This window comes from Triticum aestivum, chromosome 2D (genome assembly GCF_018294505.1).
Source record: "Triticum aestivum cultivar Chinese Spring chromosome 2D, IWGSC CS RefSeq v2.1, whole genome shotgun sequence".
In the NCBI taxonomy this organism is placed as follows: Eukaryota; Viridiplantae; Streptophyta; class Magnoliopsida; order Poales; family Poaceae; genus Triticum; species Triticum aestivum.
Window position 1 is genome coordinate 540008774 of NC_057799.1, and position 25398 is coordinate 540034171.

At 49.0% G+C, this 25398-nt stretch overlaps 2 protein-coding genes and 1 pseudogene across 2 annotated transcripts; 1 reads left to right on the top strand and 2 right to left on the bottom strand.

The window, feature by feature from the left end:
* Nucleotides 1-6902: 6902 nt before the first annotated feature.
* Nucleotides 6903-16285, bottom strand: LOC123055903 (uncharacterized; annotated as a pseudogene).
* Nucleotides 16286-17097: 812 nt separating this feature from the next.
* Nucleotides 17098-17678, bottom strand: LOC123049856 (uncharacterized). Its single transcript, XM_044472722.1, has one exon. The coding sequence runs from the start codon at nt 17528-17530 to the stop codon at nt 17321-17323; it is 210 nt and encodes a 69-aa protein (XP_044328657.1). The 5' UTR covers nt 17531-17678; the 3' UTR covers nt 17098-17320.
* A 3458-nt stretch (nt 17679-21136) lies between these two features.
* Nucleotides 21137-23063, top strand: LOC123055904 (uncharacterized). Its single transcript, XM_044479716.1, has 2 exons — nt 21137-21326; nt 22186-23063. The coding sequence occupies exons 1-2, from the start codon at nt 21137-21139 to the stop codon at nt 23061-23063; spliced, it is 1068 nt and encodes a 355-aa protein (XP_044335651.1).
* Nucleotides 23064-25398: the final 2335 nt, after the last annotated feature.

Sequence of the window (25398 nt, forward strand, 5' to 3'; positions counted from 1 at the left end):
TTTCATGCACTGTAGTGGCAATTTTCTTAAAACCATGTTTTCAATAATTCTAACTGATGCCTATTTTCACTAAATCTATAGCAACACCTTCAACTAGTCATTCCACGGCCAATATTGTTACATATCAATGTTCTTTTTCCTCTACAAAAAACTCTTTGCCGCTTGCTTGCTGTCAAACTAGTTTTGTGTCACATACTGGCAACATTCAGTTTTACATGCATGGCAAGTTTACCATTTCTTCATCACAAATTTTTCATTTTAGTGCGTACCACCATTCAAAATCCCCACGATTCACATTGTTCCACATGCACATCCATGGACACTACTCTTCTGTAACTGCTTTCTTTGCACTATTTTTGTGTTTGGCCTGGATCTCAAGTGCTGATTTGTACCTAATCTGCTTCGGTCGCCCTTTTGTGACTGTCCTGGGAGGGTTCTGGACGTGTGTGTGCGTGTTTGACGCGCCAGAGCCTACCTCAGAGTTATCTGTTGACGGCCCAGTTGATGTAGTTGTAGCAGTTTTGGTCTTTTTGGGGAATCGATGTAGAGCTTCCTCTGCCATCCTCTTCTTTATTGTCTCTAGTTCCATTTCCAATGCTTTCGTGTGCCTCTCTACTGCCCTGGTCATTTCGTCATGCTTGCATGCGTCGTCTGCTATGTGTTCAAATCTTCTTGTCATTACCATATGCCTCACTGTGTCCATACTTGTGTTCGGACCATCTTCATGCACCGCGAGCACTTCCTGGGCATCATGGGGGCAAAGTGCTTCATCAGCATTCCAAGTCCATCGCTCAAGTATGTACCTATCTGGCACTTTTTTTATAGCACTGAAGTCCATGACCCTTAGTACGTGGCAGCAGAGCATCCCGTCTCTTTCAAACTTGCAACATTGACAGTAGTACACACCATTCGCTATGTCTACTGTCACCATGTAGTTTCTGCCCTTGTCCGGGTCCTCATTTTCTGGGTCGGACAGGTCTCGCAGCATGCACACTTTGTAATTGTAATCGTCAATTCTAAGCACAGTGTACCCGCTGCACAGTTTTAGCTCATGCTGGAACCTGCAAGGAAATACCTTTAGTTAGCTGCTACTACATGGCAATTTTTTCAGTTGTATAAACATGTCAGCATTTTAACTTTTCACAAATGCATGTCATATTTTTTTAAGTTCCACCTGACTGGCAAGATTATTGTTGTATGCATGGCAAGATTACTGTACTATGCATGGCAAGATCACGGTACTATGCATGGCAAGATCACTGTACTATGCATGGCAAATTCATTGTACTATGCATGGCAAATTCATTGTACTATGCATGGCAAGTTCATTGTACATGGCAAATTCATTCTGGCTCACGCACGTCCTACATCCAACTTCGCCTACATGTCACCACCTTTCTACCACACCAACTCTGAAATATAGCTGCCACATGACTAGCAAGATTTTTTTTATCATACATTACTTGCACGCACAATGGCAAGTTCATTATTTTCATTAATGGCAACATTAGCTTCAAACACATGGCAAGTTCATTCTGCATTTGCATGACATTTTCTCCGTATATTAGCACTTTGCGACATCGGTCGTCACTACTTTGGCAACTTCATTGACACATGCATGGCACCAACACTACCATATGCATGGCAAGTTTAGTGTGTCAACTGTTTTGCATCTCAGAACAATGCACTCATTTACAAGGCCAAGCACTACGTGTACGGCAATATAACTACCACATGCATGCCAAGTTAATTTTTTTGAGTTGTTTCTATGCATGGCAAGATCAATATATATGCTTTCCAATATCAGTGAAATTCACATACGCTTTCGAAGAAAGACACTAACCTGTAGAAAATTTGCCGTGTGTAAATTCTCATCATCTGTCTCTCCAACGGATTACATGAGTATAGCTGGGGGGGTTTGAGTGCTGTGTTCGCCAACTGTTGTAGCTCCGCGCCTAGGATTTTTTGTTGTATCGTGCTGTACTGCTTGACAAATCTGAGAATTGAATTGCTAGGGTTCACATACCTTTTTATGACAGCGTTAAACCCCTCACTGCGTTGGGTAGTCTGCAGGAAGGGGTAGAAACACTGCATAAAATAAGCTGGCACCCAGAATTTTCTCTTATTCCAAAGGTTCTGTAGGGTCTCATTGTCGTGGACTTGGTGCTTTTCTATCATTGCCTTCCAGCTTGTTTCGAACTCTTATGGGGTTAAGCTGTGGTCAACACATAACTCAAATGCTTTGTGGAGGTCCGGCCTTTCAGCAAAGAAGGGGCCTAATGTCTCTTCCGCCTTTTTTATGACATGCCACCTGCAGTGCCTGTGTATGGTTGTTGGGAACACGTCCTCAATGCCTCCATGCATCCCGAAATCCTGGTCTGTTATGATGTTCATTGGCGCGAGGCCGCCCATGCATTCCAGAAATGTTTTGAACAGCCAAACATAGCTGCTCGTATCCTCGTTGCGAACAAAACCGCATCCAAACTGTAGCGACTGGTTGTGGTTGTTTATCCCAATGAATGGACAGCACGACATCTTGTACATGTTAGTTAGATACGTCGCATCGAACGACACACAGTCACGAAAGTGCCTGTAAGACCTGCGCGCTGCACCATCTATCCAGTACATGTTCACAACGCGGTCCTCATCATCCAGTTTTATTCTGTAGAAGAAATCTGGATCTTCTTTCTCCTTCTGCATGAAGTATGCAATTGTGTCGTCCATGTCTGATAATTGACTTTCCCTGCGATACTTTGCTACCAGGTTTACCACATCTGAAGGCAGGTATGGCAGGCTGCTTAGCTTGCCGCTTTTGCTGTGAATCATTGAGAGGATGTGCACCATTCTCCCAGGCTGGAGGTTGCAGTCATGCAGCAACTTCACGAACTGTTCCTCTTGCGGGGTGAACCCACGGTGAGCGCTCAGAAACTTCACAAGGTCAAATTTCTTTATCATGTCATGGTTGTGGTGCCCAACATATTTTGTTACCACCCACCAAGCCCCTTCCACGTTCAGCTTCATTCGGGTAGGACAGTTTGTTCTCACCAAAACATCTCGTCTGCGTTCCGGGACTGCTGGACCATCACCCCCTTTTTTGGTTTGTCTCTCCTAGACTTGTGACACCTCATCCCTGCTCGGTTGTACTCTCCAGTTGACTTAAGCATTCTGCGATGATCTGTATATACAGCAAAGCCATGGTATTTTGCATAACGCTGATAGTACTCCCTTGCATCTTCAAATGTAGCAAATCTCATCCGCTCATACGGTGCTGCCGGCGGCGCCATTGTAGACTGCATCTCGTCCTCAAGCGGCTCTTGTTGATCTTCACCATCAGGTTCGTCCCCTCTTTTTGTATCAGAGTTTCCATCATCAGATCCTGGGTTGCTTACTTCAGTCTCAACAGTGTCATATCCAGTCGTACTTGACGTGCCTGCCATGTTGATAACAAGCGGTCCTTGTTTGCTTGATTGATAGGTCTGTTGTTCGTGTGAAAGTGAAGTAGTCCTGGCAGTCGCCGCCCCTTGGTGCGAAGTACAAGGCCCTGCAATTTACAAGTACAGAATTCACATTTCTCATTATTCTTATATTTATGCCCATGACAAGTCGTACGTCCAACACATGGCAACTTCCATTAATGTACTTCATTGTATTCTCTCTTTTTTTGGGAAATACATTGTAATATAGCTTCTTCTTTTTTCCCACAAAGATGTCAAGTGCATCCACATTCCTATGGCAAGTTAGGTATGTTTATAGACCATTCACCTGCGTACGATGATGCAGGCGTTGCTGTCACCATTGTCCTCCCCACGGCATCATCCTCTGTTCCTGCATTTTTCTTAAAACCGTAAGTTTTCTTGCCTACGACCCTACCTTTTTCTTACTTACAACATGCATTGTTCTTTAAAATTCCAAACTCACAACACAGTGCCATTGGGAACTGCTGCTGTTGTATTGCTTGTGTGCTTCCACTAGGCATTCCTTGTACGTTTGTCCCGTATCCCATGGCAGATGTGGATGCGTACAAACCACCTGCATTTTAGTTATAGAGAATAAGATTTTCGTCCGTACGGAAGTTCTTTTTTCTAAATTCTTTTCTTAATGTATTTTTATGCATATCAAGTACCTTTGTCCATGTACTGTTGCAGCAGTGGTAGCAAAGGTCCATTTGAGTTTAGATCCTCATAATCCTGCACACCCCATGGTGTCATTTGCAGTGAGCCATAGAACCAGGGGTTCCCTCCATTTGTTTGGTCCATCCTCCTAATGAATGCCTTTTTGTTTCCCCCCTTCAAATATATGCGAAAACATATCGTTAAAACATTTTTCTATGTTTTCAGTACAACGTGGCAATATTAGCAGCACACACATGGCACCGTCAGTAGTCCACACATGGCAACATTCACTATATCATGGCAATATTTAGCAGCACACAGATGGCAACATCAGTTGTCCACACATGGCAACATTTGACTAGATCATGGCAATGTTATCAGCACACACATGGCAATATCAGCTGTCCACACATGGCAAAATTTGACTAGATCATGGCAATGTTAGCAGCACACACATGGCAATATCAGTTGTCCACACATGGCAACATTTGACTAGATCATGGCAATGTTAGCAGCACACACATGGCAATATCAGTTGTCCACACATGGCAACATTTGACTAGATCATGGCAATGTTAGCAGCACACACATGGCAATGTCAGTTGTCCACACATGGCAACATCAGCATTTGACTAGATCATGGCAATGTTAGCAGCACACACATGGCAATGTCCATCAGTGCACACCTAGTTTCAACTCAAACTTTTGCTTCCCCTAGCAAGTTCTTCCAGCATCATTTATATGCTAACAACCATCATCATACACATGTCCAAAATTTATAATCCGTTGCCTCTGTAGCAACCACAATCATTCGCATGGCAACAATACAGTAAGGCTACTACTTTTTTCTCCTATGTGTAGTACATTCTACCTTTTCACTAAACAATTAGGAAGATGGCAAGAACACCAAAACAGAATTGGAAACAATTTGTGTAGCAGTACGAACTTGATTTTTCATTGTATTCATCATGCATGCTCTTTTTTGCAAACCAGGGTAAGTAGTTGATGGCACAAACAGAAGCTCTATGGATGAGTAACATGGCAAGATTTGTATGGTACTAACGGGAGACGGGGGACAGATTATGAGTGATGGGGCAAGGGAAGGCTCATCGGCGGCCACAACTAACCTGCAATTACCTCAGATCTGGCCTACTTCTCGTCAGATCTTGCCATGGCAACTTCCACTGGGTAGGGGCAGGGCAACAATGGAGGGGCGGGGGGAAGGGGAACGATGGAGTGGCGGGCAGGGGAAATAGATCCTTGGATCGAGAGAGGTAGGGGGCGGCCAGTTGGATCCAGCGTCTGGTAGGACCGGGGTCACCGCCTGGTTACTGGGGCTTGTGCAGGCGTTCGGGCCCTATGATTGACTGCCCGAACACTTTTGTTCGGCACGTGATGCTCCCGCTCCGAACAACTAGTTCGGACCGGACTCCAGTAAACCCGAATGTTCGCCACTTATCGGCGTCCAACTTATAGAAAAACACAACTGCCTTAAGTAAAGACAGAACAACCCATGATTCACCCCGACTCAGGAGCTCATTAGGATGCGGCGAGATGCTCACCACCCGGCGGCTTGTCGTCGAAACCCCTGGCCGGTTGGCCCTCATGACCGGTTGGCTTACCGTCGCAACCCCTGGCCGGATTGACCTTCGGGCCAGTTGGCCTGTGATCGCGGCCCCTGGCTAGATCACCCTCTCCGACCACCCCGATGTCACATACCGAGTCGGGCATGTGTGCATGCTCAGCTGGCGCACGCAAAGCAGCCCGATGGGGCGAATGACATTGATATGCAGACCCGGCCTCACCCAATGTGTGATGCACCGCGCGGGACGATGCACGTGTGCACAATGAAAATCTCCATAGAGAGGTGGCCTCGGCCGTGCCCGCGGCGCATGCATCATGGTCCCCCAAGAAAAATTGGTCGGGTGCGACGCGGCCGCACAGATCGGATGGCGTGGAGCGTGCCAGGGAGCCAGCCGCGCGAAGCCAGCCGGTCGTGCCCGGCTAGCGGGAGTGAAGCTGCTTGACGAGAGGAGGAGGACACTGAAATGTGGACCCGGGCTCAGCCGGTGCGCGTGGGGCACCGCACGAGAGGGCATCAAATACCACCACGAAGAGATGACCCCGGCGGCACCTGCGGCCCATGCATCACGGATCTCCAAGGGCAGCTTCTCTTTCCAGTCGGGATTTGTTTGGTTTGATGTAAAAACGAGACCAACCCGGGCTAGACTAGCCTGTTGGCATTTTTTTTATAGAAGAAAACTCCGTGAGCACCAAATGCTCAAGCCGAGGCTTGAACCCTGGTGGGCTGGCTGCGAACTCCCGCGCCATGCCAACTGAGCTATGCTCAGTTCTCGTTTGGTTTGATGTGAAGTTCACCAAAAACGCTAGCTATATGTTTAACACGGGGTAAAGGAATTCCAAGGCGTAAGGTGAACGAGCTATTTGTTGAGAGACTTGAGCGCCCCGAGGAAGCTGGCAAGTCCAGCAATGCCAGACAAGGTCAAGATGATGGCTTTGCGGTAGTTGTAATGGAACTTGTGAAACTTGATCCGCCTCGGCCTCTCCTTCCTGTAGTTCTCGATGAGCACCATGGTCCTCAGATAGTGGGTTCCGGAGCGCAGCCGGTTCTCCACCCTGTTGAGCAGTTCCAGCGCGTCCTTGTTGCTGAGGCCTGCACCTCCCAGCAAGATACCCTTCTTCCGCAGCTGCTGCACGTCCTCCTCGCTGTCCGTCACCATGCCCAGGAGGCAGAGGTAGGAGCAGACAGCTGACTTCTCCTCCACCACTTCAGAAAAGTCGGGTCGTGCATAGCTCCAGAACCGCCATGTTGACGAGGAAGCTCGCGTTTGCATCGTCCAGGGACAGTGGCGCCAGGAAAAGCTCACCGGTGAGGAGCGACCTTTTCTTTTTGACGCCCATATCCTTCAGATCTGCCGTAGGCTTGGTGGCCGTGATCTCGATCCCGATCTCCGCGAGCTCGCTGGCACCGACGGAAATCGATATCTTCTCCGCTTTTTTATGAACATCCGGCTCGGCCGGCGTCTCGGTAGTGCTTCCTACGATGTAGCAGGAGCTCGAGAAGATGCGGCGGCGTGTAGCTGTCGTCCCATGCAAGAGGGTTCTTGTCTACGAGCGGTACGGTGGGCTGCATGGTGGCCTTCCATTCCGTGGTGAACCGCACCAGGTCCGGGGGCGTCGGCATGAAGCGCATCAGCTCTTGGACCACCACCCATGGGAGCTGGTTCTCGAGCAGCGCGATGTCGTAGCTGATGCTGGTGCAGTTGGAGCTGAAAGCATCCTTCAGCAGCGGATCCACCGCCTCGTCCACCCAATGCAGCAGGAACTGCAGCAGGAAGCAGCCGTCGTAGAACATCATGGGGTTGAAGTCGTCGTCGCCGAGAGCCCGCCCCTTGTCCTCGTCGTAGTGGCTGCGGGCCTCGTCCGCCACCGCGCACACCGCCCCGTACACCTCCTCGACCAAGCGGCCCGAGTCGTTGATGAAGTGCCAGGCGGCCACGTGCTTGGTGCTCTCCATCTGCCGGAGGGCCGGGGTCCGGCCGTGGTGGTAAGGGCCGATGGCCACCACCTTGGGGAAGGCGTATTTTTATTTTTTTTGCGACTGGAAAGAGAGCTTTATTAATTAAAGAATAATTGTACAATCACCTGCTAGATAGCACTTAAGAGCATCACGAGGCCCCCGCAACCACAAGTCGGTGCGTTGCTCCACTCTTGACAGATTAGCAAGGCTATCTGCAGTTCTATTCTGCAAACGACCAATGTGCCTAGAGACAAACTCCCTTTCTCTCAACAGCTCCTTAGTCTCATTTACCAGATGACTTACTCCCGACCTATCTGTCTCTGGACTGTCCAAAACCTTTACCAGGGATACACAATCAGTCTGAATAACAAGAGGCAGTGTTGACTGCAAGAGCGCCGTAGTAACGCCTTCCCGAGCGGCCACACACTCCGCTTCGTAAGCACTCGAGCAGTGTGGTATAAACCAACACGCCGACATGATGTATTCTCCTCTACTGTTTCTCGCCACCATAGCTGCTCCCGCCGTGTGTGATTCCGCATCAAAGGAGCCGTCTACGGATACTGCTATCCATCCCTCAGGGGGTGGCGGCCATGGGCCTAGCTCCTGAATACTCTTTCCGCGTTGTGGCCGAGCTTCCGACCCCTCCTGTCTTATGACTTCTTTTCCTTTCAGCATTTCATAGCCTTTACTGAGTTTTATCTGATTTAGTGAGACCATATAGCTTTGCAAAAAATCCCCCATGCTTGGAGGGAACAGGTGGATCTTCGTCTCCATCTTGTCACGTTCCTCCTGAAGTGATTGTGCTGCTTGCTTGAACACTTGAACCGCGTAGTGATGATCAATACTCTCCTCAACCAGCTTCAGCTGCTGCCGTCCGGTAGAGCCATCCACCGGACCACTGTGGCTGGCAGGAGCAGCAACTGTCATCTCCAAAGGGACGCCGGGAACCCATACATTTGGATCGATGGCCGGCCTCCCCTCCCAATAATAATCAGCCACGGCCAGCTGATAGTCGTAAGGTGCTTCCCTGTTTTAGCAAACTAAGAGTAACTACTAGATGGATGCTATTGCTACAACAAAAATTACACTGCTGGTTTCAGAATAGAAACATGTACAAATGTCCTAGAAGAGACTGAAAAGAGAATACATGAGTTGAGAATCAAGATTACATCGGTTATCGTATGCATGCATGAGAAGATGTCGCTCCTCTTTATATAGACCAACCTATACGCCGACGGCCGAGAAACAGGCAGCCGGCCTTCACATGCATGACTCACATCAACCAAGCAACCATAATGTATGCGTATTGCCATAACAGAGGTAGGGAGCTTTTCAACTTTTCTCAACATGCAACACAACCGGGAAGAAACTTCCAATTTTTTGATGATTATCTCATTTTTAATGTACTTCGCCTTCGTAATGCCACTTGTAAAGTTGCTTTCAACTCCGGTCTACTATGTTACAAGAAACCAACACCTCGATCAAAGCGCTTTTAGGGCATCTCCAACAGCTGTAAGATAGGTGTTGGTAAATTTGCCACTTACTCCCTCCGTCCTTTAAAAAGTGTACTTTCAACTTCTTGGAAAGTCAAACTTTTTTATGTTTGACCGTGTTTATATAATAATACATCAAAATTTATGCCATCAAATTAGTAGCATTAGATTCGTGATAAAATATACTTTCATCATATACCTATTTGATTTCACAAACATTGATATATTTTTGCACAAACTCGGTCAAACTTTGAGATAGTTTGACCCTCCAACAAAGTTGAAAGTACATTCTTTAAAGGACGGAGGGAGTAGGACATAGCGATGATGTGGCATGTAATAAATATGGAGCGAGAGCAAAGTTGTATGTAGAATAACCAACAACCTTTGCACAAGCTCCAATGTGAAATAGAGAACAATCACATTTATTTTCTCATTATCTATTGAATAGCTTAGATACAACCTATTGAAGTATTCGTATGATAGCTCGTTGGTTGATGACATGGACATTTTACCAACAAGACTAACATACAATCTATTGGAGATGCCCTTATACCGCAACGGGCAACGCGTTAGAGCATCTCCAGCCGCGCCCCCAACAAGGCCCCCCAGGCGATTTTTCGGCCGCCGGCGCCAAAAATCGGCCCAGTCACACCCCAGGGGCCCTTTTTTCGCCGGCTCGGGCCGAAATTGGCGTCGGCGGACCCAACCCGAACCCGGCGCGCTGGGGGGCGCCGAGCGAATCGTTTTTGGCGCGAAAGCGCCGCGGGCCAGCCGCGTCAGCGACACCGCCCGCCTCGTCTTCTCCCGACGCCTCGGTTTCCCGCGGGAAATCAATGGCAAGGCTGCCGCAGGTCAGCTTTGCCATTGATTCCTCACGGGCGGCGCGCCGACGCCTCCCCTCCCTCACCGATGCCGAGCTCTCCCTCCCCCGGTACGCCGCCGACAACCACGCGGCTTGGGCGGCATACTTCGAGTGCCGCCAGCGGCGGCGGCTGGCGTCCACCAACGGGGCCCCGGTGGTCGGCGGCGTGAAGAACAGCGAGGGGCGCCACCTGTGGTGGGGCGCCCCCGGCCGCACACTTGAGGGCGTGCTGACACACCTCGAGGGCGGCAACAACCCGCCGTTGGCGTACCCCTCGGCGAGGGCGGCCGCCCCGGCGCACCGCCGACGCGACGGGCAATGGGCGCCAAGGAGGTTCGGCGCGTCCTCCTCCTCTTCCTCCTCCCGCTCCTCCTCCCACTCCTCCGGCACTCCGACGCTGCTCGGCGTCAAGGCCGAGCCTGGCATCGTCATCAACGAGGGCGGCCGGCGCGCCTCCTCGTCGGCTCCTCCTCCGCGCTTCGTCAAGCCAAAGACGGAGCCGGGGCTCGCGCCGGTGAAGACGGAGCCGGGGCTCGCGCCGGTGAAGACGGAGCACGGCGAGGTCGAGCTCGACGACGACGCGGCCCTTGAATGGGCACGCCAGGACTCCATCAAGATGGCGACGGAGCGCCAGCGCGCCGCCCTGCGGCGCTTCGAGCAGCGCCGCCGAGGCCGCGACGAAGGAGGAGTCGTCATCATCGACGACAGCGACGACGACGACGACGCGCCGCCGCCGCCACCAGCCGGGGAGGGGTCCAGCAGGGGCGCCCGAGTCAAGGAGGAGAAGGCCGACGATGGCGGCGACGACGGCGACTTCTCGGCCTTCAGCAAAAAATTTTATTAGTTTTTATATGTAATGGCGACTACTCGACTTAAATCCGCGAATATAAGCCCAAGTTTACCGAAATTTGGCGTGTTTTAGCCAAACTTTACGTAAATTTGCTACACAATTTTTTTTCCCCGCGCCTGGGGCCGGCCCTGGGGCGGCGGCTGGGGGCCAACTCGCCCCAGGCCCATTTTTTTCGCCGGGTCACCCCAGGCGGCGATTTTAGGCGCCCCTGGGGGGCCAACGGCTGGAGATGCTCTTAGGTTCCAGGTCAGTCTCTGCTGGCACAGTTTAGCCAAGAACACAGCTCATTAGTTAGTGTTATTACATTAATTTGAACACGTGTACTAGCAGACCGACGTTCCGCGAACTCGGCACACAATGAGGACGAGCAACGTGATCTTTTATTTTTGCGAGGTAGGAGCAACGTGATCTATAACTTTGTTAATCGCTTCCAAGTTGGTGGGGTGCTTGTTGCGTCTGAGCTATTCGGCATTTGATCGAGCTGCAATGGATGTATGCTTCATAACTCTTTTTTTCTTAACTTTCCAACAAAGATGAGCCAGCAGTAAGGCCTTCGATGTATTCCAAAATAAAAAGCACGATCTTTATGCATGCTGAGTAGTGTGACTTTCCTTTTGCGCGTTCGTAATTGTGCACTCACGCATTTGCGCACTCGACCTCACGTTTGCACATGCATGCCGCTGAGCCAAAGCGGGTGGCCAACTAGTCTCTGTAAGAGATTTTTTTTTTTAGTATAACTCCAACTTATTTTACAGCATAACTTTGCATATGAAACCGTCCTTGCTAAGTATACTGCCGAGGATGTGAAGAGTGCAGTTGCATAGGAGACCTTAAAGCTCCGGGCCTGGATGGGTTACAGACGTTTTTTATAAAAAATATTGGCATATTTTTAGAGATGAGATCGCACATGAGGTTCTTCATGCAATCTATTCGGTGGTGTGATCTAATAGCATCTCCAACAGTCGCACAAAAATTCCATGCCCTAAAATAGTTTTAGTGCGCCACTGTAGCACTTTTAGTGTGCCGGACCGAACATTGGTTTAGCAGATGCCCAAAAACGCGCGTCCAAAAAACCACGCAGTGTAAACTGTGAAGCGCGCGCAACCGGCACCTCAAATTTGCAGCTTTTGATAGCGTTTTTCAGCGCGCGCCCAGCCCTTTTTTGCGCCCGCATTATTTTACAACTTCTGCTGGAGCTGTACAGCGCCCAAAAAACCCAAATTTTAGCGGGCGGAGCAGTGAGCATTTCCAACAGAGGCGCTATATAAGCCGCGCACTAGAAAAGATGCCTATATAGCACACGTGAGACCAAAAACAGCGCTCCAGTAGAAGCTGTAAAATAGAGCACGCACAAAAATAAAGCTGTAAATTTAGCGCACGCGGGCTGTGGGGCTGCAAATTTGGGGTGCCGGCTTGTGCAGGTGGGCTACTACATGTGGGGCCGCCGGGTTGGGCGCCGTGTTTTTGTGCGTCTGGTAAACCTCCCGCGTGCAAAAACACTATTTCAGCGCTGCAAAACTTTTTTTAGCGCACCGCGCTACCGCGCGTCTGTTGGAGATGCTCTAAAGAGTGGGTCGATGCAACTGCGGTGCTGATCCCGGAGATTGATACACACCAGGAACCACCAAGATGCTACAGCGGAGCACCGCCGCGGTAGGGGGCGATGTACCTGACAGAGAGCAGCAAAGAGGCAAGAGGGTCGGAAGAGGCGCCCCACCGCCACCGCGGGTAGGCCGGCTGCCCACCAATAGCAACCACGAGTGGAGCACAGAGGATGGCGATGTAACTTGTAAGTGGTGGTTAAAAACATCAATTGTTGTTATTCGACATTGCTGGCTACTAATATGACACTGACCTCGTTTACTCCTTGGTGGTGTCCTCCTCCTCGTCTGAATCCTCGAGGTAGTTGAAGCAGTGGTGCTTGGTATCCTCCTCGGGACGACAAGCGAGGAGGGCGAACTTCCGCTCCTCCTCCTCGTCGCTGGAATAGGAATGACATCACAATCCTATGTTTTTCATATTCCTGTGTTTTTAGATTTCTGTGAATCAGAGAGGCCCTAAACCAAAAATTCTACTCCCATTGACAAGCGGTATTAGTGGATATCAGGATATGGCCCCTTGGATCATTTGGACAGATGGCTTGCAATGTTTAGTATGCATCCTAAAAGATCTTACCGAACATTACACAATTTTGCAACAGCCAAAAGACGCAGCTCACTAAAGACAACTAAGAAGCAAGCGGCAGACGCTCAACCTCCAGTCCTCACCTGCCGGATGACGATCGTAGGTTAGACAACATAATTGAGCTATTACTTGCCCACTGAAATAGAATGGTAGAATAACTCTAGTAAAAAAGACATAAGTACACAAAGAAGTAACATTAGAAAGAGAACAGTTGCAAGTACAAATAAAATGGTTGTTTTTTAGACGGAGGGCTCAAAAGGAGCCCGGCTTTGAATTAGCAAAGTCATCAACCAGACAGGAACTACAACGACCAATAACCAACAAGTAGAGAAATAAAATAGCAGATACATGGTGCTTACAGACATCTCATAGGCCACGACCTAACAAGAAAACTAAAGAAAGAGTGAAACACCGCTTGCGTCGTTGACCACACAAGGCTAGGGCGAGACTCAACCGCCCTTGGGACGCGATCAAGGCTACCCTAGAAAGAACACCTAGGCTATAATCAATCTATTTTTGCCGCCCAGAAGGATCTCTGCCTCTCTTCCTGGCTCGAAGGATGCCGCACTGTCTGCAATGACATAAGTTCACCCTAGAACACGGATGAGCGAGCAGGGCGCCCGGGGGGAGCCAATTGGACCGCCACTGCACAAATTGAGCTCCACACTAGACCAAGCTATTGCCCAAGGCATCGCCACAAAGTAGAAGCAAGCTGCCAAGCGAAGACAGCTAATCAAAGAAGACACGACAAAGGAAGAACAACAAACACGTTGCGGAATAAACCTGATATGATCCACTGTAGCCATAGAGGGGAACCACATCCCCTCTCGCCTAGGCTCGACGGCGATGACCTTCTGGCCAATAGGGAAGTAGCAGATATAGAGATGTTTGGCGTGTCGGCTCTGCGGCAGCACATAGTCAATCCAAACAACCAAAGATGTACTACCAACAACCACCATGACCACCTCAACTCGACACCTCTAAAGGTTTACGAGGTGCGCCTCTAGGTAGGGAACGGCGCTGGAGCGTCGCCGTCACCCCAAATAAAACCAAGGTTTTCACCCAATCAGCAAGGGTGGTGGGTGAGGAAGGGGACCTCAACAACACTTCCATGAAGTAGTGCGGGCCCGCGGCATTGTTATCATTGTGGCTGCCATCAACAGCCAAGGGTTTCCCCCGGACTCGAGTTCCCTAGCACCTCCCTCCGACCATCAACCGGTATCTGCGATCCTAGGCACCAGGGTGACCAAATCTGATGAGAAGATGAGAAAAGAAGGTTAGAAGCTGGACTCCTCAGAAAGACGCATGTCTGACGGGGCACCTGGACTTCCCTGACTCCAACCACCGGCTCCTCCCCACCCACGCGGGCCGAAGAGAACTGGTGGAGCACCCGCATCAGCCTCCTGCCGCAGGGACAGCGCTGCCATCTCCCTCTGGATTTCCGCCCCAGCCTCCATATTCCCCCACAGCACCACCAAGATGACAGGAAGACTGTCGATTTAGTCACTCAGCCAGCCACACCACCTTGAACATCACCCCCGAAGGTAAGGTGGATCTGCATCTGCAACGTGAAATGGGATCCGGGGGCACCAGCCAACTCTCAACGAGAACGGCCGCACCTCGTGACGTCCCCCGGGTAGAGCAGCAACCCCTCCCGAGTCAGATCCAAAAGGAACCACCGCCAGGGGTTTTGCTAGAGCACCCCAGGGTTGAGGACCTAGGAAGTGTTGCGCACCAACCGAAGAGTAGCACGCGAAGAACTTTCGGTCACCGTCGTCCTCGTCGCGCGTGAGCTTGCCAGTGCTCACTCTCATGTCGGCGCGTATCTGAGATGGGGACAGGGATCCAGTGACTGGCCTCTGCCAAGTCACGCCGTAACTGACAGGAAGCCGGTCCTTGGATGAAGGTTGGACAGGCCAGATTGAACACTGTAGATAAAATATTGTAGATGACACTGTTGCACGAATCGCTGTAGCGACATACTGTGGACGAGTTTCTGTAGACCGAGTATTGTAGCTTAGTCACTGTTCACAATCTCTGTCCACAGATTCTTGATCGAATGGTGTGAAGAGGAGGGCAAGTCATCGTACTGTTCATTGGTGACTGGTGACTAGCAAATCACTGGATCTCAGTCCCTGAGATGGGGAAGGAGGGCCTGGCAGCGCTAGGTCTCATCTCCTCCCGTGTCACGCCAAGAGGAGTAGCGTTGCGGAAGCGAAGTGTATTTCAAGGCATCCAAGTAGGATGGTTAAGTAGCCTGAATTTGGGAAGGACATGAAGAATTTGGAAAGAGTGTTAGGGCATCTTCAACGCCGGTGCCCAGAACGGACACACTTTTTGACTAGTCTACGGATAGTGATGTGGGAGCCAACCATCCAACCATGTCCGCATACAGTTGAAAGCAAATTTGAACAAAATGAACAGATTTCATGCAATACTGATGATTTTTATTTAAACCAGACCAAATTCATTACATTTTTTACATATTTCAACTAAACCAAAGTGTCTGGCATATTTTAACCTAGTCTAAATCTTCGACAGCGTCCGCGAGCCCCGGAAAGCTTCCGGCCTCCACTGCCTTGTTGTTCCCTTCCTTTGTGTCTATGTGCGGTGACCGTGAGCCCCGGGAAGTGAAGGTGAGGTCACCGAAGAGGAACAATAGGACATGGGACACGAACTGGACCACATGGGACACGAGTCTCGTGGCGCCAATGTGGGCCAGACCGTGTCCCATGAGGCCAATGACACTCAGCTGATGGTGGACACGTCTAAGGCTGCTGTGCAAGCATTGCATGCGGCCGCATGGAGCACCTACTACTCCTCGGCGAAGTTTGGGTTCTCCATCTTCATGGCCACCTCGCTTGCGAACTTGTCGTGTATCTGGCCCTCCGCAAGCCGATGCTCATCGAGAAGACGGGGGTTGTAGTGCTGCTCCACCTCCACTTGCCTGAACGCCCACACCAACTATGGTGCTAGCTGCACCTCCGACGTGATGGTGTTGAAATGTGTCTGCGTCTGCTCCATGGTGAAGCCGGAATGGACCGGCGCGGGCAGTGGCTCTGGCTCATTGTCGGAGGCATCCTCCATCATCAGGTAGTCGTCAGAGACCTCTAGCGAGCTCATCAGTATGTCATCCTCTATCCGTCGTGCCCGGCGGCCCTGCCAGTCGGCCGAAAGGACGGCTATTTCTATCTTTTTCTCCATCATGAGGCTAGCCCATAATGCGCTAGAGCTCGTGGTCATGGCGAAGGTGGTGCAGTGAGGAGGAGCGGGAGCAGTGGTGGTGTGGTGTGGATCGTGTCGGCATGGTCAGGTATAAATAGTGGGCTTCGTCCAGGCCAAGCGATAGTTATTTGAATGAGGGCATCGGAGTGGCTTTCTCGACCGGCACGCCTTTTTAATGACGCGATAGTTATTTGAATGAGGGCGTCGGAGTGGCTTTCTTGACCGACATGCCTTTTTAATGACAGTAGATGAACGGGCAGCCCGTTTGAATGCATAGCTAGTCGTCCTGTCCCGTCCAGTCTCGTCGCTATGGCATTGAACAGGCGCGGAGACCGAGATGCGGGCGCCGCGCATGTTCAATGTGGGAGCCATTGAGAGGTCGTGTCTGCTCTGCTCGAGCATGAATGTGGCGTTGGCGCTTTCTGGCAGTGTTGACCGGCATGAATGCGCGGCTACCGCTTCGTGTGGGAGAGGGCTCGGACACGGGAGAGGTTTGTGGGTGGGTTCGGGGTGTCCGTCGTGTACGTGGCAGCGGTCCGGACGCCCGCAAAGCCCCCTTGTTTGCTCTGATTTGCAAGGAAACAGACATCCGGACTGATCCGTGGACGAATGTTGTACTATGTTGGGTGGCAAATAGCGTCTGAACCACCTGTTTCAGACCGATGTGGGTGGCTTAGTGGTCAGCGTTGGAGATGCCCTTAGTACGAGCACTCATCAATGATTGCAGCTGGGAAGTGTACCTACCATATGCTTTCTAAGATGAGATTCCTAAACAAACTTCAGTTTGCTATTGATCGCAAAAAAAAGTTCAGTTTGTGATCAGGAGTGACTATGCTAATGAATGCTCAATTGCTAGTAAACCTCTTGCTAAGAGACATCAAAGATCACACACCGTGGACCATCAGAAGCAGTGTACATGAAAACTCAAACTATACATTCTTTAGAAAATAGCAAATCATCAACTAAATGGCCCACTGAACATCAAACTGGGCGCCAGTGCCCCTCTACAAGCAAAATCAGGAGGCTTGAAAGTGATAAGGAAGCAGTTGCTGGTCAACCAAGGAAGACTTGAACGCGGACGGCGAGGAGCAAGATGGTGATGAGGGCGAAGTAGATGACGGCGTGGATGAGCATGGAGATGCCGCTGGTCTGGAAGCCGCCGAAGTCCATGATCCTGCCCTTGCCGGGGATCTGGAACAGCAGCCCCGGCGAGAGGAGGATGAATAGGGCCAGCCCGACGAACACCGGGGCCCAGTCCGCCATGTTCTGGCTATCTACCACCTCTCTGATTGATACTCCTGATCTGTGACTGTGATAGTTGGACCAGTGGGGAGTGGAAGGAGTGTGAGGCCACGAGGTGGTGAGGCCGTGTATATGTCGCCTTTAGGTGATGGACATGACTGGGACACGAAGCAATTGGGGAGGTGGGTGGGTGGGAAGCACATGCTGATCTCATGTGATGGTGTGATCATGGTGCGGGGGGTTTTCTCTCTGAAAATAGGCTTTCGCCCCACTTTATAAATAAAGCACAAACAAAAATACACGTCCGAACAATACAATGTAGCGTAGAGGCCCTCTTACAAAGCAGATCCTGGAATAACTGGTGAAACTATGCCACTACACACCCTAGAACACCTATAAGATCCACGACAATGCCCTCGGGAGGAGGAACAGCGCTAAGCGTCGCTGTTGTCGAGTCCGAGATGAACAAGGGCTTTCACCCGGAACCCTGGCATGGAGAAGAGAACTGCAACGACATCCTCGAGAAGAAAGCGACACCACGGGTGCCACCGCCGTCGGCGCCAAAGCGTGGAGCTTTCGCTCAGCGGCTCACCCGTTCCGCCATGAGGTACCTAGGACAACGGCAATGAGTACAGGCCTCCAAATTCGGATCTGGGTGTCGCTACTGCCAATGACAGAGAGCGAGTTCAAGCCGCCCGCCATTATACCCCTCGCCGCCCAGGTGCCGGCGGCCAAGAGGCCTAACCACCACCGCCGACATGATGACCGCTAAAGAGCAAACCATGCAGACCGCCATACCCAAGGCCGTGGAGGGTTTTCTCTAGTGTGCTGCCATTGATATCACACAAATGTTTGTGTGGTTTGTTACTTTATTCCAAGTTTAGCTGCTCGTTATGTGGTTCATATACAAAGTTGGTCGTGTGACTAATCTGTACTCGGATATATTGAGACATGTTGTGCAGCAATGGATACTTCCCAGCTTTTGGTCTCAACTTCCCAACAAAACAGTGCCGATATGGCCTTTGATATACTCCATGTCAAGAAAAATAAGAAGCTCTATGCATGTTGGGGTGTGCTGTGTGCATCCATGCATGCCTTCTCGAATGAAAAAGGTTTCTTCTATGCTTCATTTGTAGTTGGTTACTTTAGCAGCTAGCTAACTAATATCCTTGCATGTTTCACCGACAAAAAAAAACATTTCAAGATAAGTGTAAAACAAGTAGCAATAGTTGTATTGATCAACCGGTAATTCAATAACTTTCCTTTGCATTTAAATAATGCTTTAGAATCTATCAACGAAATTGCGTTAATAATGTTCTAATTTAGGGCTCTTTGATTCAAAGGAATTTCATTGGATTTTCATAGGAATTTTTTCTATGTTAGTCATTTGATTCATAGGATTGAATCTCATAGGAATTGTTCCTAAGGATTCATGTGTAGTACATTTCAAAGGAAATTTAGCATCCACTCCTACCTCTTTTTACATTATTCCTTTGTTTTTTTCTGTGGCATCAAACACTCTCTACTAATCTTGCAGGATTCAAGTGGTCATGCCATTCCAATCCTGTATTTTTCCTATTCCTACGTTTTGAGAATACTACAAATCGAAGAGGGCCTTAATCTTAATGAAATGATCAGGCCTCGGTTGTATTCCTGTTATGGCAAGTATTCCTTATAGATTTTCCAAGAATTTATGTATGTATTCTATGCAAAAAGTTGGTGTTTTCCCTTCTTTTGCAAGTCTTATAGAAAACTTTGACATGTGATGTCCAATGGAAGATTTGAAAACAATGAGTGAAATGCAGCTCAAATTCAGCAAAATTAATCTTTCAGCAGCAAAAGAACTCACTAAGGATAATCTTCTGAGGCGAAGATGGGTCGGCAGCCCTCGATGTTGTTTTTGTGTCCGGGATGAAACAATACAACATCTCTTCATTTACTGCCCCCTAGCCAAGATCCTATAGCGCATGATTCATATAGCCTTTAACATTAGACCTCCAACTAGCATTGCCATGTTGTTTGGGACATGGCTAACTGGTGTGGACCCAATTACTGCGGGACGTATTCGGATAGGAATATGCGCATTACTATGGGCTATATGGAACTGCAGAAATGATATGATCTTTAATAGAAAAAACTTCATTAATTTTTTGCAGGTTATCTTCTGAGCTACTGCTTGGATCCGTACATGGTCGTTACTCACTCATACGGACTGCAGGGAGCTTTTGGTTACTGGGTGCAACCGGTGGGAGATGGTAGCACGGGATATCTTCAACCGGTTTGGATGGCGGTCCACTAATAGGATAGGTGTTCAGTCATTGAGTCCTATGAATTGTCAGTTGTGGCTTGCTGTTATTTTCAGTTTTTTCAGGTTGATTTTCGCTCCTTTTGCGAGCTGTACTGGATTGCAGACTTGGTTTTACTTTGTTTCGTATTTATAAAATGGCTGCATGCATCATTCTGATGCAGAGGCCGGGGATGTCCTCCTTTTCCAAAAAAAAAGAATAAATGGCACTCTGTGAAGCACCACTTCCCATCTCCTTCGGTTTGTCATTGTTTCTGTTATCCCTGATATTTAATACGTAGATGAGCAATAAAGATCTAGAGTGGGGCAATGGTCTGCGTCTTGCAATTTTCATGACATGTAGATACTATGTTTTGTTTCTTTCTCATTCCCTTAGTAGAGTATATGCTCTTCCTAGGAGCATGTGAAGGCACGTAGTTTTTACATGAGGTAACTCCTTTATGTGTCTCTGGGTCACTGATAATGACACCAAAATTCATTGGACATGCAAACAAGAACATAACCAATAATCTAGAGACCTCCTCTAGAATTTTTGGTGCTTCATTTGAAAGTGTAGCGGGAGGGAGAGTCAACTGTTAAGAGCAACTCCAAGAGCTCCCCTATCTCTAAAATAACCGTTGTTTCCGGGAAGTTACGGCAAAAAATATTAGCCACCGCTACTTCATCTACAACCAATCAGTATGTGTGCCGTGATCTGATCCAATCTTTTATTATGGCTGTTGTTGCATGTGCAATATTGTTGCTCATGTTGTTCGACTCATCTGGTATGCTAGAGTTATGCATGCTAAAAATTGTTTTAATCATGATTTATGTTGTAGAATTAATCATGAAATTGCCAAATTTTCCAACACATTGTGCATTGTACTATCATGTCTTGTTGTTTGCCTTCCGCGCCAATCTATCATCTATAACTGATGTTGTGTTTGTGTCGAATATTTTGTACTAGTTGGGTTACGCTTGGACTTGATGTTGTAGTGTGGGTAGGATACTTGTAGTGTCGGAGTCGGACAAGTTGTATCCTTGGCCTCTTATATATGAGGAGGCACCCCACGTTGTAACCCATGACGACTAGATAGCGACAGGCTCGCAAGGGGGTGCTGGCGGCTTGTGCCGGCGCCCGGGTGGCCGGTGTTGCGGTATCTCGGGGAGGAGCGTCCGTAGTCATTGCCCCGGGGAGTAGGCGAGTTCGCCGAACTTCGTTAACAAATCTCGGTGTCGTCATTGTGCTGTGATTGCTTGTTCCTCGGTGGATCAACCGCATACCTCGGATTTATTCTAACAAATGGTATCAGAGCTAGGTTACGAGGTGGTTCGTTCGGTTGATGCAGAGGAGATTGATCTTGCGGCTGGATGCCGTCGACGATGCAATCGGAAAGCATCACACGCGGAGGCAGCAGGAGCGGCTCGGACCGGAAGAGCGGGCAGCCGTGCAGCGATGGAAAGGCTTAGACGCGCGTGGGGCCAGCTGCGCGAGGCGAGCCGACCGAGTCGGGCGCGGGCGTGCGGCCGAAGGTGCGTTGGCAAATCAAGTCTGAGCTGTAGCGACCAAGTTTTTTTGGAATCAAAAACAGGATCGAGTCCTGGCAGGGCCGGCTCTGGCCCTAGGCGAACATGGGCGACGCCCAAGGGCCCATGTTTGGGGAGGGGGGGCATCACCGCATATGTGTATGTATACCTCATGCTTTTATACGGGCTGAAAAAAAGGTTTGTGCTAAAGGGCCCAGCGGAAAAGGCCCCTGATTGGGAGAGGAAAAGGCACAGTATCGATCGACCACGCACGCAGGACGTCTCGCCTCCTGGTTCGCTTGTCTGTTCGACTTCGACGCCTCGCCTCGGCCGCCTGCCTGCGTCGCTGCGCGGTTGCGCCTCCGGCCCTGACCCCCGAGATCCTGCAGTGGAGATCGCCCAGGCCGTGAATCCGTCTCCCTAATCGCCCATTCGCCCTGCTATGCTTTGCTCAAGGAGACAAGGAGTCAAGGTAATCTGAATTTCTGAAGTTCTGAACACTGCGTACGTACATATTTGCCTAGTGCCCTAGTCCTCTTAGACCAGCTGATCTGATTATTCTTTAAAATCTTAGGTGTTACAATGCCGCCAAGACAAAAGTCCGGTGCTGAGAAAAGAAAACAAAAAAAATGAGAGAATCAACTCATTGAAAAACAAAGAGGTTCTTTAAATAGGTTCTTTCCGGTGGTAACTAGTGTTGATAATCAAAGGCAAGAATCTGAACCGGGACAAGATGATGATCATAATTCAAATGATGATCCTGAAGTCAATGAACATTCCTTGGATGACAGTAAGTAACTAACTAGCGTCGATTTTAGTAGAAGTGAGTAAGTAAGTAACAACATATTGTTGTATTTAAATGCAGATATTGATGTTGATGTTAATGAGGACAATATGGGAGAGGAAAATTCACAGCCTTCACCTGATGCTCGGAATGGTGATGAACAAGATGATTCTCCTTTATCTATATATGATCCTAGGACATGGGATAATCTTGATAATCGAAAAAGGGACATTTTAATTGAAAAGGGGCCGGTGAGAGAATTGGGCCTGGAGTTCCCTGCCCGCCCTGATGATGTCGAAGGTAGACGTTTTTCATATGCTTACTATTCCAGAAAATTAGCTAATAAAGAGGTTATGGACAGAAAGTGGTTGGTTTACTCTAAAGAGTTGGACAAAGTTTTTTGTTTTGCCTGCAAGTTGTTCAAATCAAACCAGAGCAGGTCTTTGCTAGCGTCTGATGGATTAAAGGACTGGAAGCGTCTCAGTGGAAGACTCCAAGAACATGAGAGCAGTGTTGAGCATTTAACAAACATGAACACATGGAATGATCTAAGGTTGAGGTTAAGCAAAAATCAAACAATTGATGATGACATGCAGCGGGAGATTGCAAAGGAAAAGGAGCGGTGGAGACAAGTTTTGCTAAGAATAATTTCTGCAGTGAAGTTTCTTGCAAAACGTAATTTGGCATTTCGAGGAACAAAGGAGAAGTTGTATGAAGATAATAATGGTAATTTTTTTGGCACGGTTGAAATGATTGCTGAATTCGATCATGTGATGCAAGAACATATTAGGCGCATTCAAAGTAATGAAATACATCATCATTATCTTGGCCACACTATTCCGAATGAGTTGATTTCTCTCCTTGCTGACGCAGTGAAAAAAGTTATCTTACGCACCATCAAGGATGCCAAGTATTTCTCTGTTATATTGGACTGTACCCCGGATGTGAGCCATGAATAGCAAATGACGCTAATTGTGCGTTGTTTCAATATGTCAAGTAACATTCCGAGAGTGGAGGAGTTTTTCCTAGAGTTCTTAAAGGTTGATGACACATCAGGATTGGGTCTTTTATTCCTTCTGCCATGATATGACATAACTTAAGCGCTTATCAGTTACTTATAGACGTCTCTAAATAAGAATGTGTGGTTAGATGTAAACTTTAATATTTTGTGCCTATATATCTATAGATGTGTACATATATTATCAGTGTAGGGGGCTATTTTTCAACTTCGCCCCTAGGGCCCCGCAAAATATAGAGCCGGCCCTGAGTCCTGGGAAGTCCTCGTGTTCGACACGGATACCTGGTGGTGCGCTAGTATTATATACAGCAGCAAGGGCCGGGTATTGCATAGTACGAGACAGAGGCAAGCAACAGATCCAATCAGCGAAGAGAAAAATCCATCAGATCGTACAGGGGTTGCGCATCCATCAGGGAGAACTACTAGCGTAGGGCTTGAGGCAGAAGACAATTGCTAGCATAGGAGATTGAGCCAGGAGCAGAACACGTGAAGACCGGAAGGAATTTTTGGTTGGTTTTGCTATTAGTATGCGGAGATCTTGTTCGTGTACTTGGGGCATCGCGTGCAAAGCTCAGATATTTTTTGCAGGGTCAGCCGTACAAAGAATCATGGCGCCATCGGGTACCAGGTTTGAGGTGGGGAAGTTCAACAGAACTGGAAGCTTTGGGCTATGGCAGACAAGGGTGAAAGATTTGTTGGCACAACAGGGATGCTTGAAGGCGTTGTTGCAGGAAGCCAAGCCAGCTAAGATGAAGGTTGATGACTGCGAGGAGTTACAGTTGAAAGCAGCCGGGACTATACGATTGTGTCTGTCGGACCAGGTTATTTATCATGTGATGGATGAGAATTCGCCGAAGAAGATCTGGGAGAAGCTGGAACGTCAGTTTATGTCCAAGACTGCGACGACCAAGGTGTATCTGAAGCAAAAGTTGTATGGGATGAGGATGCAGGAGGGGTCAGATCTTGTGGAGTATATGAACGCCTTTAATAAAGTCGTGACGGATCTAGCAAGCTTGGGTGCGACGGTTGACGACGAGGATAGGGCAATTCTGCTTCTTTGTTCATTGCCATCATCCTATGACCATTTGATCACTACTTTGACGCATGGCAAGGAGACCGTCAAAAATGAGGATATTACTGCGCCATTGCTAAACGTGGTGGAAGCCTCTCATGGTGAAGGTTTGCTAGTCAAGGGAGAGGAGTGGCGGAAGGGATATGAGGCAGGGAAGAACAAGAAAAAGAAAAAGAATATACAGTGTCACAAGTGTAAGCAGTGGGGACATATGAGAAAGGACTGTCCAGAACTCAATGGTGGGGCAAGTGCTAATGTGGCAACTCATGGTGATGACTCAGACAGCAGTAGTGATGTCCTCATAGTATCAGACAGGCGGTCAACCAAAAGTGAAGCATGGATGTTGGATTCAGCTTGCTCTTTTCATGCGACACCCAACAGGGAGTGGTTCTCTTCGTACAAGTCTGGTGAGTTTGGTTTAGCCTATGTGGGCGATGACACAGGTTATCGTGTTGCTGGAGTAGGTGACATCAAAATCAAGATGTTTGACGGAGTTGAGCGGATGCTTCGGGGAGTCAGGCACGTGCCAGGGCTAAGGAGGAATCTAATTTCGCTTGGAGTTCTTCATGATGGTGGTATGGTATTCCGTTGTGATCGGGATAAGAAGACCATGAGAATCATGGAAGATGAGGTGACCGTGATGATTGGAGAGAGGACGGCTTCGCATCTTTACAAGTTGCAAGGGAGCACTATTGCAGGTGGAGTCACGGAGACTGGAGTTGCGGGAGTAGCAGCGGGGTCTCACGGCGGCGGCGGGTCTGGGGCAGACTCGTCGAGTAGCTCTCGGTGAGCTACGAAGAAGACAACACAAGTCCGAAGTACATGGAAGTTTGACGCATGGACAAATTCAAGGTGGTGGAGAATATTCGCCAAGGTGGAGTTTGTTGTGTTTGTGTCGAATATTTTGTACTAGTTGGGTTACGCTTGGACTTGGTGTTGTAGTGTGGGTAGGATACTTGTAGTGTCGGAGTCGGACACGTTGTACCCTTGGCCTTTTATATATGAGGAGGCACCCCACGTTGTAACCCATGGCGACTAGATAGCGACAGGCTCGCAAGGGGGTGTTGGCGGCTTGTGCCGGCGCCCGGGTGGCCGGTGTTGCAGTATCTCGGGGAGGAGCGCCCGTAGTCATTGCCTCAGGGAGTAGGCGAGTTCGCCGAACCTCGTTAACAAATCTCGATGTCATCATGCTTGTTCCTCGATG